This window comes from Monomorium pharaonis, chromosome 5 (assembly GCF_013373865.1).
Source record: "Monomorium pharaonis isolate MP-MQ-018 chromosome 5, ASM1337386v2, whole genome shotgun sequence".
Classification (NCBI taxonomy): domain Eukaryota; kingdom Metazoa; phylum Arthropoda; class Insecta; order Hymenoptera; family Formicidae; genus Monomorium; species Monomorium pharaonis.
The window spans coordinates 24,318,251-24,336,701 of record NC_050471.1 but is presented as its reverse complement, the minus strand read 5'-3'; the positions used below and the strand labels follow the sequence as shown (position 1 = coordinate 24,336,701).

The 18,451-nt window shown below is 36.0% G+C and overlaps 1 protein-coding gene across 1 annotated transcript in view; it reads right to left on the bottom strand.

Annotated features, from left to right (window-relative positions):
* LOC105832786 (unconventional myosin-XV) overlaps window positions 1-18,451 on the bottom strand; it is a 60,451-nt gene that overhangs the window by 1,000 nt on the left and 41,000 nt on the right. The window contains exons 27-32 of the mRNA XM_036286925.1: window positions 11,098-11,468; window positions 9,878-10,181; window positions 1,549-2,129; window positions 893-1,025; window positions 608-812; window positions 12-148 (exon numbers count right to left, since the gene is read on the bottom strand). Coding sequence (XP_036142818.1) covers window positions 12-148; window positions 608-812; window positions 893-1,025; window positions 1,549-2,129; window positions 9,878-10,181; window positions 11,098-11,468 — 1,731 coding nt within the window. The remainder of the gene's footprint in view (window positions 1-11; window positions 149-607; window positions 813-892; window positions 1,026-1,548; window positions 2,130-9,877; window positions 10,182-11,097; window positions 11,469-18,451) is intronic.

Genomic DNA, 18,451 nt, shown 5'->3' with positions numbered 1-18,451 from the left:
GAGCTACTTACGTGCGTGATCAGATCTATGAAGTGCACTCCGTGTCGATTGAGAGCAAGAATGTGATCGGCGCCCTTCTCCTTGCCCTCGGGCACCCTCTTTACCGCGAAGAAACTCGAGCCGAAAAGCGGCCACTTAGACAATATTTCTTAAAAAAAAGAAAGAGGAACTAAACATGCTATACTTATTCGTTTAATCCATTTAGCGACAATTTTTTAAACTGTTATTGTTTGAATTTTTGCTTGTATATTAGACATATTACATACAGTTAATTTTTAGGAGAATACCTCCTTTCATCGTACAAGACAAAGATAATTTTTTCTTAGAATTTACTTTCAAAATCATGATAATCGTAGGAAAACATAGACTTCGAAGATTTTATTATAATTTTAGTAAAATTCTACTAAATTTATGATAAAATTCTTCAAAGTTCATGTTCCTGCCGAGATTTCTAAGAAAAAATGTTCTTCTCTTTATGTATAACAGAAACAGTTTTTAAAATGTAAAATAATGTTACTTTATTGGTATTATTTGTTACAATAAAATACGTTAAAGGAGATAGTTTCTTTACGAAATGTAGTCAATTTGCAGTGTCGAGTCAACTCACCGAGCACCTGCGCTTTGCAGAGAGCCGCCGAGGAGTGCTGAACGTTGTTCCAGGCTTGCTGGACCATGTTCGACCACTGTTGCGGCCTGGGCTCCCTCAGGCTGAGCGCTGGTTTCGGCAACAAATATTTAATCTCCTTCGTCGCGGGTTCGTGCGTCATATCAGCCGCTCTGTGCAACAGCGCCGCAATTTGCGCCATGTCATACTGCAAAGCACGCGTGCCGTTAATTGATCGTTCAGTTTTATTCGCTCGAGAGCTCCCGGGCACCACACGTTAGTACTCACAATTATTTCCTGAGGTAAATGTTCGCCAGGTAGGACTAGTAATAGTCCCTCCAGGTAATCGGGAGCAATTTGGTTAAATACGACTTCTATGTACAACGGTGCGTCCAACCGCAGAGGATAGTACCACACGGATCTAAAAAGATTTTAGAATGTGTTATTTTCATCGAAGTCACGTAAAAGATGACGCGTTAAAAATGTCTGTACTTTTTCAGAATGATTTCACAGCGATAAAGATTATTCAATTCAAATCGTATTTATATCATATTTTTATCAGATTTTCCTATAAATTCTCTGATTATTTAATTTACTTTATTTTTCTAAAAACGTTCTTTTCTAAAGAACTCTCTCTTTTTACTTTTAAAATATTAAGTAAACTTGTTGTTTAGTCCAAATACCTTATTTATTCCATAATGATACGATGCTATATGTCTAATATTATTCTCTATAATTTTATATTTTAGACACATTGTCTTGTATCACAATAAATTCATCTTTACTTTTTTCGTAGTGATAATTTTATCAGTTTGAAAAACTATTATTATATATATAGGTCAATCTAAATCCGGCAAAAAAAATTTTTATGAATTTTTGTTTATCACAAATACTCGACAGTTTTAAACTTGTAGCGGCTAAACGTACTATGGAATCTGCTGTACCTGCAAAATATCAGGTAGAACATTTGATGATTTTTTTGGAGCTCCGTAGTCACGTCCAGGACATACTCGTCCCTAGCCAGCGGCATGGTGAACGCGTCGCCGTCAACGATGCAGTACAACGAGAACTCGTCCATCTCGTGCGGATTTCTCACGGAGATGACGTTGCACATCTCCTCAATGACGTCCTGCACGACAGTCGTGCATTTCGTGTTAATGACCCGCTCGGTGCCGCCGGGCAGCCGGTAGATCTGCCTCTTCGCGTTCCTGCCCGCGCTGATCGCCATGATCTCCTCCACGCTGGGTACGTTCTTGCGCCCGCCGTATTTCACGGTCTTCCGCAGGTTCTGCAGGCACACCATCGCGGTGCCGTGGTAGGCGCGACGCTTGTCGTACGCCGCCGTTTCTAGGTACTTCATCAGGTAGGGCCTGAGGCCCTCGCTGCACGTGAAGTAGGCGGCGATGATGCTGAAGATCCGCCAACCGCGCTGGCAGCTCTCCGGATTCGGGCTCTTGTTGTTGGTAGTCTGTTTCATCAGCTGGCAGTAAACCTCGTCGCGCAGCTGTTCGTATTTGTGACAGTGCTGTAAACAGGCGCGAAGGCATGGCGTTCTGTTAGAAAAACCGCGTCCTTCAGAACGGAGGAAAGAATGGACGTGACGATCGCTAAAATTAGCTTGCGAGAAGACGGATTATAATTACAGATAATAGCAGATAATCGACACGTTCCGCTTCTTAGCCGAGATTTCGAAGGTAAATCCACGAGGAGACAACAATATGCAAAAGTGACACAACTCTCAGAAAAATACGGAATACTTTTCCTTTCGTATATTCACGTTTTTAAAGACAGTTATGAGGAAGCAGTATGATTGAAAAAATTCTATGGCAAATCAAATCCAGCTGATACAAGCTACAAGCAGAGATGCTTCGTGTCATATTGACAAATTGACATCTTACGGATGTAAATGATGTCCCGTTCTTCATGCATAGACGTCCATTTGACGTATTGAATATAACTGGAGACGTATTGAATATAAATGTCCGGCAGATATCTTTTTTTTATGTAGAATGTATCTCTTAAAGACATTCAATAGACATCTTTAGGATGTAGAAATGTAAAATCCAAAAATATCGTAAATAATGTAGCTGAAGCTAGCAGCCAAAGCCAGCAGCCAAACGCCAGGCAGCCAGAACCGAACGTTATATAGGCGTTTCCAGGATTCCAGGGGACACCATTCAGTCAAACGTTAAAAATTCCCTGGATATGAGATTTTCATTCGCGAACGTTATTAATTGTTCAGTTGTTTTTTAAATTGTTAATAACATTAGTCAGACAAATACAAGAAATGCTGTCCTCAAATTTCTACAAAAATATATTTTGAAGTCTAGAACGACTTAATTAACCGTACATAAGAAATTTTTATAAAAATACATTTTTGCTAAACACAGTTGATTATCAGAATAATGCAGCGATTTTTTTTTGTAAAGTACATTACCGCTTTTTGCCGCACCCAAAGCCAACGACGAAAACGTAGCAGTTTCACGGCTTCAAACAATAAAAATTAATTTAAATAAGATTTATAACAATTAAGAAAATGCACGTGCTCCCGCGAATGATCGATCAGTCGATTGTATGTTACGGAAAGATATTACCAAGCAAATTTGAAGAAAATCGTACATTGCGTTTAGGCGTGAGGGGCACAAAACGATAAAAATCATTTTTTTAATTATTTATAGCAATTAGGAAAATGCACGTCCTCTCGCGAATAATCGATCAGTTGATTATACGTTACGAAAAAATACTTCCAGCCAAATTTGGTGGAAATTGTATTCTGCGTTTAGGCGTGAGGCGCACAAAACGATAAAAATTAATTATTTAATTATTTATAACTATTAGGAAAATGCACGTCCTCTGGCGAATGATCGATCAGTTGATTGTGCGTTAAGACAAGATATTTTCAGCCAAATTTGGTGGAAATTGTATTCTGCGTTTAGGCGTGAGGCGCACAAAACGATAAAAATCAATTTTTTAATTATTTATAACAATTAGGAAAATGCACATCTTCTCGCGAATGATCGATCAGTCGATTCTATGTTACGGAAAGATATTTCCTGGCAAATTTGAAGAAAATCGTACATTGCGTTTAGGCGTGAGGCGCACAAAACGATAAAAATCAATTTTTTAATTATTTATAACAATTAGGAAAATGCACGTCCTCTCGCGAATGATCGATCAGTTGATTGTGCGTTAAGACAAGATACTTTCAGCCAAATTTGGTGGAAATCGTATTCTGCATTTAGGCTTGAGGCACACAAGAAAATACAAATTAATTTTTTAAATGTTTATAACAATTACGAAAATGCACGTCCTCTCGCGAATTATTGATCAGTCGATTGTGCGTTAAGACAAGATACTTTCAGCCAAATTTGGTGGAAATTGTATTCTGCGTTTAGGCGTGAGACGCACAAAACGATAAAAATCAATTTTTCAATTATTTATAACAATTAGGAAAATGCACATCTTCTCGCAAATGATTGATCAGTCGATTGTGCGTTAGGACAAGATATTTCCAGCCAAATTTGGTGGAAATCGTATTCTGCATTTAGGCTTGAGGCACACAAGAAAATACAAATTAATTTTTTAAATGTTTATAACAATTACGAAAATGCACGTCCTCTCGCGAATTATTGATCAGTCGATTGTACATTACGGAAAGATATTTCCAGGCAAATTTAAAAAAAATCGTACATTGCGTTTAGACGTGAGGTGCACAAAACAATAAAAATCAATTTTTTAATTATTTATAACAATTAGGAAAATGCACATCTTCTCGCGAATGATCGATCAGTCGATTGTATGTTACGGAAAGATATTTCCTGGCAAATTTGAAGAAAATTGTACATTGCGTTTAGGCGTGAGGCGCACAAAACGATAAAAATCAATTTTTTAATTATTTATAACAATTAGGAAAATGCACGTCCTCTCGCGAATGATCGATCAGTCGATTGTACGTTACGGAAAGATATTTCCAGGCAAATTTAAAGAAAATCGTACATTGCGTTTAGACGTGAAGCGCACAAAACGATAAAAATCAATTTTTTAATTATTTATAACAATTAGGAAAATGCACGTCCTCTCGCGAATGATCGATCAGTCGATTGTACGTTACGAAAAGATATTTCCTGGCAAATTTGAAGAAAATTGTACATTGCGTTTAGGCGTGAGGCGCACAAAACGATAAAAATCAATTTTTTAATTATTTATAACAATTAGGAAAATGCACGTCCTCTCGCGAATGATCGATCAGTTGATTGTGCGTTAAGACAAGATACTTTCAGCCAAATTTGGTGGAAATTGTATTCTGCGTTTAGGCGTGAAGCGCACAAAATAATAAAAATTAATTATTTAATTATTTATAACTATTAGGAAAATGCACGTCTTCTCACGAATGATCTATCAGTCGATTGTACGTTACGGAAAGATATTTCCAGCCAAATTTGGAGGAAATCGTACATTGCGTTTAGGCGTGAGGCGCACAAAACGATAAAAATCAATTTTTTAATTATTTATAACAATTAGGAAAATGCACATCTTCTCGCGAATGATCGATCAGTCGATTGTGCGTTAGGACAAGATATTTCCAGCCAAATTTGGTGGAAATCGTATTCTGCATTTAGGCTTGAGGCACACAAGAAAATACAAATTAATTTTTTAATTATTTATAACAATTAGGAAAATGCACATCTTCTCGCGAATGATCGATCAGTCGATTGTATGTTACGGAAAAATATTTCCAGGCAAATTTGAAGAAAATCGTACATTGCGTTTAGACGTGAAGCGCACAAAACAATAAAAATCAATTTTTTAATTATTTATAACAATTAGGAAAATGCACGTCCTCTCGCGAATGATCGATCAGTTGATTGTGCGTTAAGACAAGATACTTTCAGCCAAATTTGGTGGAAATTGTATTCTGCGTTTAGGCGTGAAGCGCACAAAATAATAAAAATTAATTATTTAATTATTTATAACTATTAGGAAAATGCACGTCTTCTCACGAATGATCTATCAGTCGATTGTACGTTACGGAAAGATATTTCCAGCCAAATTTGGAGGAAATCGTACATTGCGTTTAGGCGTGAGGCGCACAAAACGATAAAAATCAATTTTTTAATTATTTATAACAATTAGGAAAATGCACATCTTCTCGCGAATGATCGATCAGTCGATTGTGCGTTAGGACAAGATATTTCCAGCCAAATTTGGTGGAAATCGTATTCTGCATTTAGGCTTGAGGCACACAAGAAAATACAAATTAATTTTTTAATTATTTATAACAATTAGGAAAATGCACATCTTCTCGCGAATGATCGATCAGTCGATTGTATGTTACGGAAAAATATTTCCAGGCAAATTTGAAGAAAATCGTACATTGCGTTTAGACGTGAAGCGCACAAAACAATAAAAATCAATTTTTTAATTATTTATAACAATTAGGAAAATGCACGTCCTCTCGCGAATGATCAATCAGTCGATTGTACGTTACGGAAAGATATTTCCAGCAAAATTTGGAGAAAATCGTACATTGCGTTTAGGCGTGAGGCGCACAAAACGATAAAAATCAATTCTTTAATTATTTATAACAATTAGGAAAATGCACATCTTCTCGCGAATGATCGATCAGTCGATTGTGCGTTAGGACAAGATATTTCCAGCCAAATTTGGTGGAAATCGTATTCTGCATTTAGGCTTGAGGCACACAAAAAAATACAAATTAATTTTTTAAATGTTTATAACAATTACGAAAATGCACGTCCTCTCGCGAATTATTGATCAGTCGATTGTACGTTACGGAAAGATATTTCCAGGCAAATTTAAAGAAAATCGTACATTGCGTTTAGACGTGAGGCGCACAAAACGATAAAAATCAATTTTTTAATTATTTATAACAATTAGGGAAATGCACGTCCTCTCGCGAATGATCGATCAGTCGATTGTACGTTACGGAAAGATATTTCCAGCCAAATTTGGAAAAAATCGTACATTGCGTTTAGGCGTGAGGCGCACAAAACGATAAAAATCAATTTTTTAATTATTTATAACAATTAGGAAAATGCACATCTTCTCGCGAATGATCGATCAGTCGATTGTGCGTTAGGACAAGATATTTCCAGCCAAATTTGGTGGAAATCGTATTCTGCATTTAGGCTTGAGGCACACAAGAAAATACAAATTAATTTTTTAAATGTTTATAACAATTACGAAAATGCACGTCCTCTCGCGAATTATTGATCAGTCGATTGTACGTTACGGAAAGATATTTCCAGGCAAATTTAAAGAAAATCGTACATTGCGTTTAGACATGAGGTGCACAAAACAATAAAAATCAATTTTTTAATTATTTATAACAATTAGGAAAATGCACGTCCTCTCGCGAATGATCGATCAGTCGATTGTACGTTACGGAAAGATATTTCCAGCCAAATTTGGAAAAAATCGTACATTGCGTTTAGGCGTGAGGCGCACAAAACGATAAAAATCAATTTTTTAATTATTTATAACAATTAGGAAAATGCACATCTTCTCGCGAATGATCGATCAGTCGATTGTGCGTTAGGACAAGATATTTCCAGCCAAATTTGGTGGAAATCGTATTTTGCATTTAGGCTTGAGGCACACAAGAAAATACAAATTAATTTTTTAATTATTTATAACAATTAGGAAAATGCACGTCCTCTCGCGAATGATCGATCAGTCGATTGTACGTTACGGAAAGATATTTCCAGCCAAATTTGGAAAAAATCGTACATTGCGTTTAGGCGTGAGGCGCACAAAACGATAAAAATCAATTTTTTAATTATTTATAACAATTAGGAAAATGCACATCTTCTCGCGAATGATCGATCAGTCGATTGTGCGTTAGGACAAGATATTTCCAGCCAAATTTGGTGGAAATCGTATTCTGCATTTAGGCTTGAGGCACACAAGAAAATACAAATTAATTTTTTAAATGTTTATAACAATTACGAAAATGCACGTCCTCTCGCGAATTATTGATCAGTCGATTGTACGTTACGGAAAGATATTTCCAGGCAAATTTAAAGAAAATCGTACATTGCGTTTAGACATGAGGTGCACAAAACAATAAAAATCAATTTTTTAATTATTTATAACAATTAGGAAAATGCACGTCCTCTCGCGAATGATCGATCAGTCGATTGTACGTTACGGAAAGATATTTCCAGCCAAATTTGGAAAAAATCGTACATTGCGTTTAGGCGTGAGGCGCACAAAACGATAAAAATCAATTCTTTAATTATTTATAACAATTAGGAAAATGCACATCTTCTCGCGAATGATCGATCAGTCGATTGTGCGTTAGGACAAGATATTTCCAGCCAAATTTGGTGGAAATCGTATTCTGCATTTAGGCTTGAGGCACACAAGAAAATACAAATTAATTTTTTAAATGTTTATAACAATTACGAAAATGCACGTCCTCTCGCGAATTATTGATCAGTCGATTGTACGTTACGGAAAGATATTTCCAGGCAAATTTAAAGAAAATCGTACATTGCGTTTAGACGTGAGGCGCACAAAACGATAAAAATCAATTTTTTAATTATTTATAACAATTAGGAAAATGCACGTCCTCTTGCGAATGATCGATCAGTCGATTGTACGTTACGGAAAGATATTTCCAGCCAAATTTGGAAAAAATCGTACATTGCGTTTAGGCGTGAGGCGCACAAAACGATAAAAATCAATTTTTTAATTATTTATAACAATTAGGAAAATGCACATCTTCTCGCGAATGATCGATCAGTCGATTGTGCGTTAGGACAAGATATTTCCAGCCAAATTTGGTGGAAATCGTATTCTGCATTTAGGCTTGAGGCACACAAGAAAATACAAATTAATTTTTTAAATGTTTATAACAATTACGAAAATGCACGTCCTCTCGCGAATTATTGATCAGTCGATTGTACGTTACGGAAAGATATTTCCAGGCAAATTTAAAGAAAATCGTACATTGCGTTTAGACATGAGGTGCACAAAACAATAAAAATCAATTTTTTAATTATTTATAACAATTAGGAAAATGCACGTCCTCTCGCGAATGATCGATCAGTTGATTGTGCGTTAAGACAAGATACTTTCAGCCAAATTTGGTGGAAATTGTATTCTGAGTTTAGGCGTGAAGCGCACAAAATAATAAAAATTAATTATTTAATTATTTATAACTATTAGGAAAATGCACGTCTTCTCACGAATGATCTATCAGTCGATTGTACGTTACGGAAAGATATTTCCAGCCAAATTTGGAGGAAATCGTATTTTGCGTTTAGGCGTCAGGCACGGAAATCAATAAAAATCAGTTTAAAAAATTATAACAATTGATAAATTACAAGTCTTGTCGCAAATGATCGATTATGTATTATAATGACTAAACTCTATGCAAATTTTTCAAAGTTTGTTAAAAATCTCATAACCAGGGTATTTTTAACGTTCGATTGAATGGTGCCCTCTGGAAACGTCTATATGACGTTTGTCCCTGGCCCCTCGACGTTTGGCTGCTGCCTTTGACTGCTAGCTTCAGTTACATCCGTAAATATGTCTTTATGACATATCTTTTAGACATGTTTGTTGCCATTATTGCAGTAAAAAAGATGTTGACATATTTATCTTTAAGAATACTAATTTTCTGCATTAATTTTCCATACAAAAGTGAAAAATTACATATATATGAATTTTATTTACGAGAAATGCAACTACGCCGCAGTCTTCTCTTTCGTAGATCAAATATATAAACTAAGTTTATTTGTTGTTATTTGACAAAATTAAAATTAAAAAAAAATAAATTTAACGAGTTAAAAATCTGATATATTGATAATGTCCCTAAAACACGTCTATGTAAATGTCCTATTATAGGATCTATAATGACATTTATAGAATGTTATTACAGGACGTTCAAACAACGTCTTTAGGATGTGTTGGAGACGTTGAATTGTTTAATGTCATAAACAGGTTGTTTGGATAACACAATTTTTTATGCGACTCTTTTAGTTAAAAGGCTAGTGCGACAGGATTATTTCATATTTTGTAAAATCGGTGATAATGTTAATCTCTAAAGTTAAGGTAATTAATTTTAGAATTTATTTTTCTCATTTTTACAAAATGTATATATTAACTTATTGTTGCAGCAAGCTCTTTAATTAAACTTCTTATATTTTTCTAATATCCGATTGATAATAATCTACTTTTACTTATCAGTTAACATTCAACAGTAAACTAGAAATAATTTTGACTGTGTTTAAAGTATAATCTTACCATAAGGACGGTGTAGACGCATTTGACCTCGCTGGTCTCGGGTGGCAATGGCTGATCTCCCATGTATCTCATCAGGCACAGGAAGCACTCCACGGCTAGAAGACTCAGATCGGCGTCCAGCCTGAGCAAACTCTGCTCGATGGGGACGGTAGAGTACTTGACGAGGTCCACCTGTTCCTTCCAGGTCCACTCGGTGCCGTCCTGCTGGCCTTTGCCCTTCTTGTTCTTCTTCTTGTTCTTCAACGACTCGATCACCTTGAGGGACCCGCTGATCGATCCGTCCGCGGTCTTCAACATTTCGAATCTGTCGGATGTGAACGACATGTTTTTGTTAAATCCACCCATTTGTGCCGGTCGCAATAAACCGACTGTCAGTTTCCTCAGAAATACGGAACCCAAAACGATACAGGAACAAGAGACACCGCGGTGCACGATCGAAATGATATCGCACAGCGGGCTGCGTTATGCTTTCTCAACACGACTCGCTTGCGTAACACCGTAAATAGTTGCTTCGCATTAATTTCCATACGATCAACGAGTTTGCACATGCACTTGGTACCAGAATTTAGAAAGGAGAGATCCACATTTTTTATTGGATGCCTCGTTTCGTCGCGATTTTATTGGTATTAGATTTTTATCATTTTTCTCTTGATTAACAATTGTAATATGATTATAACAGTTTGAATTACAATATTAATTACGATATACAGGAAATGGATAAAATAATGTAAATACTTAGGAAATACACCATTTTTTATTAATTAAAGATTAATTTATCATTTGCATTTAATACTACAGGTTTTATCTTTGGAATAAAGTTTGAATGTAACGTTTGAATAATCACCAATAAAATATACTATTTTTTTAACTTTCTCTTCAACAAAAAAAGTTATGCATAAGTCTATATAGAGTCTACGCTAAATCTTCCTGAATTTCGTACCTCGCTTCCTATGCAATAGGAGCATCATTGAGGAAAATTTGGGACGTGAAAGACTTCAATCTCTAAAATAATTCAAGGAAGATAGTTGTACAACTTTTTTCACTAAATTATAACAGTTTAAAGTACAATTCTAAATTTATGCGTAACTTTCTTCTTTTGTCAACGAGTGTGTTTACAGATTTTATTTATTTAATTTTTTTACAACCTTTATTTCTTATGTCTGCTCATCACTTTACAAACGCGCCGCGATAAATATCACATTAAAGAAACATAGACTCACTTTTCTGTGCTTTGACGGAAGTTCAGCATGGCGTACTGCAGGAGGGAATGTTTGCCGTCGTTGATCACCGGTCCGGTCTCGTAGACGCCGTCCTCTTGGTGTCGAACATTGTCATCTGGCTGCCGCCACTCCTGGCTCGGGCTCAGCCGTTGGTTTTGCAGGTTCTTCTGATGGTTCGCCTGGTTGACGGCCGACACGTGGTTCGGCACCCGACCGATTGGTACATGATTCTCGTGGTCGGAGATTACGTGATTCGAATGATTGTGGGACTGAATATGATTCGTGTGATTTGCCTGCGACTGAATCGTCTTCGTGATTTGGGACACGTGATTCTCGTGATGATTGATCCTATGATGTGCTTTCTGATCAATCTGCAAATGAAACAACCAATTCGCACATTTTATTTTCAAAATCAGCGATGAAAAAATAACTATCCACATACCACGTAATATTACAGTAATACCACAGTAATATTGCAATTTTACAGTAATATTACGTAGGTATTGTGTTAAATCAATTTAAGAACAAAAATTAAAAATATTTTTGGTGATTTAAAAAGATTAGCGCATCGCTAAAAAATGCAATAAAGTAAAGGCTAATTATTTGGAAAAATTGCTTCATTTAATCAGCCTCTTTACATCGTTGAGAATCGGAAATTTTTTAAACTTACATTGCCTACGCTTATTTCTTCATATTTATTGTTTATCATTTATAAATATTTGTCATTAGCGGTGGATTACGTTCCTTTCCAAGTCTACGAGGGATGCAATTTTAAGCCTGTTCGGTCGCGGTGCATCAGATAATCGCGATGTTATTTACGAGCTGGCGAGGGAATACATTTTTTTTCCGCGCTTCTCTATTTCTCCGTTTCCTTCTTTTTCCTCCCAGATGCCATCGCGCGATAAACGTACGAAACGCGATCGAAACGGCGATCAACACGCGAGTAAACGGGTTCCTTTCCGTTTACTTGCGCAGCGTCGCACCCCGGTCGCGTTACCGCAACCTGGTACAGGAATGCGGCGCGACACGACCATCGAGTGTAGGCGTTTCTTTCCTTTCAAGTCGCACGAAAAGGTAGGGAAAAAGACGCTCGTGACGCCTGTGTGTAAATTAACGGCGCGCCGCGGCTTCCGCGCTACGCGTGATTTCTCTCATGCATTTTCCGCGAGGGAGGGATACGTACGGTCGACGACGCGACGCCTCGGCGAAAGAGGCGCCGGGCCGCTCTTTTTTAGCTCCTCTCGGCTTTCGTTGATTATTCAAAGATACGCGACGGAAAGTAGGTGATTGCATCCTGCGTTTCTTAATATCCTCGCGAGTGTAACAAGTAGATGACGGACGGCTCCTTCGATACCTCGGTAGAAACCCGACGCCTCGCGTGTTAGACGAGGTTTATTTCTTCCCCCCTCCTCGCTCAATCTTTCTTGTATAGGTAGAAAAGATCGATCATGCTGACGGATATTGAATGTAAATGGTCCACTAACGTGATAGCTAACGGATATAGAGTCACTCATATTATAATACGTATAGAAGAAAATGGAGAAATATCAATGCTAAACGGCTATCGCGAGAGAAATCAGGTTCGACAATTACGCGAAAAAAATGGTTCTTTGCTAAAGTGTCTGAAAATTTAGTTTTATACAGATCTGAGAAAATAATTTTATTAGGTCGTCAAAAATAATTAAGAGACGCTTGCCGAAATCATTTTTCACATAAAGACTTATGACTCATTGTGAAGAAAATTTTCAACCTCTTTACATCGTACGAAGTTTAATATTGTCCTTTTTTTTATATAATTTTTTTGCATTATAATTTTTTAGATAAGGAACTTTTATAAGCCCGTAAATAATGTGATTTAGGAAACGGATCTTTAAAATTGCACCACAGATTGCCAAATTGCACTATCATTTCTATCATGGTTTTCTACCAGTCCTCTACCATGAAGTCTACCACTAATTCGTTCCATTTGACCTAAAACTTCACTTCGATAATGTCACAAAAATGTTTTCTTTTTACAGAAATGCCGTATTTCCTTTCTACCTCAATTAATCTATTTTATAGGTTTTATATACTTTGAGAGCACAACTCACAGATGCCGGATGTTACACTATTTCATCTTTTTGGCCATTTCCTATTCATCGTAAAAGAACAATCATTTATATCACGATAGCCGAAATCTTGATCTAGGCAATATTGCGACTTAGGAAACAAGAACATTTTGTAAAACTATTTATTTTATAAAGTATCAAAAACTTAGGCTATTTATCTTATTTTTTTATAAATAAAAAATATCGCGCGAAAAATAGCTACAATAGATTTTCAGGATTTTTTAAGATTGTAGCAACAAAAATTCTTACACTGAAAAAAATGTTTGTTTGATTTAATTTAAATATTTAATTTAAATACATAAAATACCTTAATTTCAATTCAAGTATTTATACATACCTATATTTGATTAAAATAATTGAACTGAAGAAATTTAATCAAGTTGAAAAATTTAGTTAAGTTTACACATTTTTTTCTCAGTGCATTATGCCTAATTTTGCGTGTATACAAAATATGGTGGAAATAATATAATTTTCAAATAATTTCAAATAATAAATAATAGAAATTGTACAAGTATAAGTTGAATTCCCACGTGACAGTGCGATTTAGTCGGTGTGATTTCAGCAATGTTTTTCAATGTAGAACGCTTAAATTGGTTGTCAAAATGTCAAAACTTATTGCAGCATTGTTCATTATATTTGAACGTCCTATATAATTATTTTATTTGTCCAACAAAAACATTTCCAGATCTCTAGCTAACTAGAATTTTAAATACTTCAGCAAAAACCGTTCTTTTCTTGCAATAACTTGACAAGAGTTTGCGACAAGCCCTGAAATGTGTTAATTTTTGTGATGTACGTCACAATGTTTTAGGTATACGAAAGTATGTGAGCCAGCATTCGATAACATAATTTTAAAAGAAACGTCACAACGAAAGTCATTTTCTGTAACTGTTTGGACATTGAATACGAATCTGGTTTTCAAAGTGCTCCATCATAATTTGAAAAATTTGCAGTTAAAATTACAAAAAATTTTCACATATTTTGTCATATTACAATAACGATATGGATAACGTGCTGGAGAAGTTTTATTGTAAAATTAAGTATGTTTTGTCAAGTATGACTTTCTTAAAAGAAACTTATTGGCTATGATTAATAAAATATTTATGAAATATGAAGTTGAATGCAAAAAACTATGAATTAGTTTATTGATGATTTACCAAATAATTTCAAGTATGTTTTCAAAGTTAAGACTTTGAGCAGAGTATAAATCAAAATTAATAAATTCAAAATCAATTCAATATAACAAAAGTCAAAATTCAGAAAGTATTCAAACTTTTGAAAAAAATTATGTATAGAAATCTTTCATATTGAAAATGAATCTAATGCTAAAATTGATGAATTCAAAGTGGTGGAATTAGTATAGCCGATAAAAATTAAATCATTTTTAAATTTTAGCAAAACTATAGGATTTTTCACATATCTTATATTTAATCATAAATATTTTATTAATCAGCTAACGCAAAAATTTTTTTAAGGGCTGAAAATTCCAAAAACACTGTTTAAAAGTCTTTTTGCTTTACCTGTGTTAACCCTTCAATTTTATCTTGTATTTTATTTAAACGAGAAACAAAGTTAAAAGAATCCGACATATTAGAAGAGCTGATCGCGATTTCGTTGAACATGGTTTGTCATTGTACGATGACACCGAGTATATATCGATACTTTGGAATTGACGAAACCAGAATGCGCGCGAGCGGGATAAACAGACGTCGACCCTGACCCACATAATCGTTTAATGCACCGAGACGCGACGTAAGACGTGGATGCGGTCGCTGCGCGTCCAAGTAAGCCATATTGCGACAGATAATAAGCGCAACGGTCTAACGATTTCCGCGCGGCGGCTGCTGTTATTATCGAGGCATAACTGTGACGTAAAGAGGTGCAAAGTACGGTGCAAGCGGTGCGGTTTAGGTAGACGAGGAGGTACAAGTGACAAACGTTGCGCAAACGGACTGTCTACTGGATGACAATCGGGAAGTTGTTCAAACTAAATAGCTGTTATTTTCTAATAAGTGGTCAGAGCAAAGTGAATTAAACGCTACCTTGCAGAAGAAACTTGTCATTTTTATGAGTACGCAAATTAGTGCGAAACATGAATACGTATTTATGAACTTGTAAAAATAAACACTTGAAAAAATTGGGATAATTGCTCAGTAATTTATGTCATTGAAAAGATAACGACATCAGTAATCTTTTTTTTTATTTCTATGAAAAAATGCATGATTCTCACAATCTTCTCTTTTATATGATTGCAGTTATCAATAGGATGTATTCAATAAATGAAGCACATCGATGTGCGCTTAATGATTCTTTATTACGATTAGTTTCTACACTTAAATCCAGTGAAGAACTAAAGATAAGGACCAATTATAAAAAAATCATTCATCTGCTTTGTCTATTGAATGTATCCAATGTTGGAAAATATATTTTCTATAGTCTTTTTCAAAAACACTAAATCGTGGCAAAATCAAAAGATTATTTCAAAAATACTACCGTTTTCAACACGTTCTGATTTTTTTTCACGTTTTATGAAAAGTTTATGAAAATATCTCGGTAAAAATATTTTCAAAAAATTTTTTGCAATGTATTTTAAAAAGGAAAGATAAAACTGAATTTTTTAATTTCGTTTAGAATATTTTGTTTTTAAATTATTATATAAAATTGAAAATTAATCTTTTCTGAATATTTTTCATTTTAGAATTATTTTTTATTTTGAAATATTTACACAAGTTTAATATGCAAGAAATCATTGCATTTGAAAAGAAAGCATTTCAAAGCTCTTTCTAAGCTTTAAAATGTTTTTTAAAATGCGATTATTTCTTGCATGTTGAACTTTTGTAAATATTTATTTCTTATAAAACATTGTCTAATTTTAAAGTAAAAGAGTTTGCAAAAAAAAAGAAAAAAAGAAGAAATGTTTCTATAATGTATTTAATTTACACAATTTTTCCAAAACTTTAGACTTTTTTATGTTTAATCTTTCATCTAGCGAGAAAATCTTAAGCGTACTGAAATTTTTGAGCGGTTATGTATGTTATCAACGATGTACATAATTCAATTTTTATCTCTTGTAATATTTATTTGCACACATATGTATATTTTCTTTTACACTATGTGCTAATAAAAATGGCAAGCATCGTTTCTTCTATAGTATAATATTTAATTGATTTAATTCTGTCCTTTTATTACAAAATAAACTGTTTAATTCCAATAACTTCTCAACTATTATTCTTATTATACATCGACTTAGGAAGCGGCCTTGAAGCGCCGTCTCCTTGTGAAAAGTGAGAAAGATTTTTATTTTTCGCTTCTTAAGCATTAATCATAATGATTAATAACTTCTTCTCTTCATAGTCAAATAATAAAAATGTTGGAGACATCCTTGAGATGTTTACTAGAAATTTATGTGAACTGTCTCGATAAATAATCAAGCACCGTTACATCACCTGATTAATGTAAATTCTTTTTTTTACTTGTACCTCGCTGCACACACCTGGGCCTAACTATAGTACGAGATATTCGCGCTTCATTTGATTTCATTTAACAGTCCATTTATCCCCATGTCGGAGCCTTGAAGGCTCTCAGATTCCTAGATAATAATAAACGTGACGAATGAAATACGCGACCTGATAGCTCTTGACTTTCTCGTCTAATTTCTTCAAGGTCTCCTGTATGGTGTTGAGCGTCTTGTCGCTCGTTTTGTCTTCGTTCTGCGCTTCGCTGTCGTTGCAGGTTGTCGTCGCCGTCGTCGTTGTCGTCGTCGTCGTCGTTGCATCCTGAGTCTGCGTCCTGAGCTCTTCGAATCTCTTCAATATTTCTCGAACGCTCAGCTTGCTTCCGTCCGCGTTCTCCTCAGTGATAGTCTCCATCTTCGGTACTTTGCGTTCACCGTTAGTCCGCACGATGATCTGCTCACCGTCATAGACCTCCTGAATCAAATTATCGTTCGTCCTTGGCTGTTCATCCTTCGGCTTCTGCTGAACCGGCTTCTTCTCCCGAGTATTCTTCAAGGCTGCCGCATTCTTGGAATTTCTCAGCTGGCAACCTTCTTCGATCCTGAGTTGCTCGATAGTCGGCTGGCGATTGCTCACTCGCGTGGATGGATGTAGAAAGGTTTTCTGCTCTAACTTGGACATGTCTATCCTAGGAATGTTTTCGTACTCAAATTTCTGTTGACCAAATGAATCCTTCCGGAAGGGTTCTGAGGCCTGTCTAATGTTCTTGTTTACGTCCAGGTGTTCGGAGTCCAGCTTCTTCTTCTCTCTGCTGCCGTCTTTCGCGAAGAATTTGATGAAGCTGTTTCTTTTCGCCTTGGTTTGTCTGTCCGAATGTGACGCTTGTTCCAAAAATGCTCCAGAGTCATCGGTGTGTCCGTATTCGTCGCTGCTTAATTCCGACTCGGAAGACTTCATCAGAAGGCTATCGGGAGAGTTCGTCTTGCGGTCCTCGTCGGAGAGATTTCTCATTTCGTACCTGCCTATAAAATTACCTTTCTTTCGATAAGCCAATTTCGAGTCTTGGATCTCATAGGGTTTCCAGTAACCGTCATCTAAACGACTAAAGGGACTCTCGGGCGTCGGTCTGCGTTCCCTCGGTTCTTTTCGAGAATCTAAAACGTCTCTCCGAGCGACATCGTTGAATTCGAATTTGCGCAAGAATTCGGAACGACGGACAATTCGCTGCACGTTACTGAAAGATTTCGGTTCGTGCTTGTGAAACTCGTTCTCCGAAGACTCGGAGTAATCGGTGAATTGATTCAGGATATCCGGACGGTGCCTCTGTCGACGTCTCAGTGTCGTCGGCAGCTCGGCCCAGTTGCTGAGAAGCCGCTTGGAGAACACTCCTTCGGTATCGGACACTTCTCTCTCCATTATAGAATTAGGAGATAAACCTTTAATGGAAGGCATGTGTCGACGCGTAGAAAAGTGCCTGGCAGCTATCGCTACTCTTACGGTGCGTGTTGGTCGATGCCGTTTCACTGGCAAATTTTGTACATGGAGCTCTTCTAACTCTAAACAATCGTAATTTCACTCGGATCTTCCGAAGGATGTAGATCACGGATGAAGGACCGTCCGCGGAACATCGTGAGAAAACGCCCGGAAGAAGACTCTCGTGGGATCCGGCTGAACAATGCGCACTTTTAATTATAATTACCTCGCGCCAGCAGACTCTCCCCTGCCACGGCGGGCGAGAAAGCTTTCATGCTTTCTTGAAATCGTCACATCAATCGCGTGCTCGAATTTTTT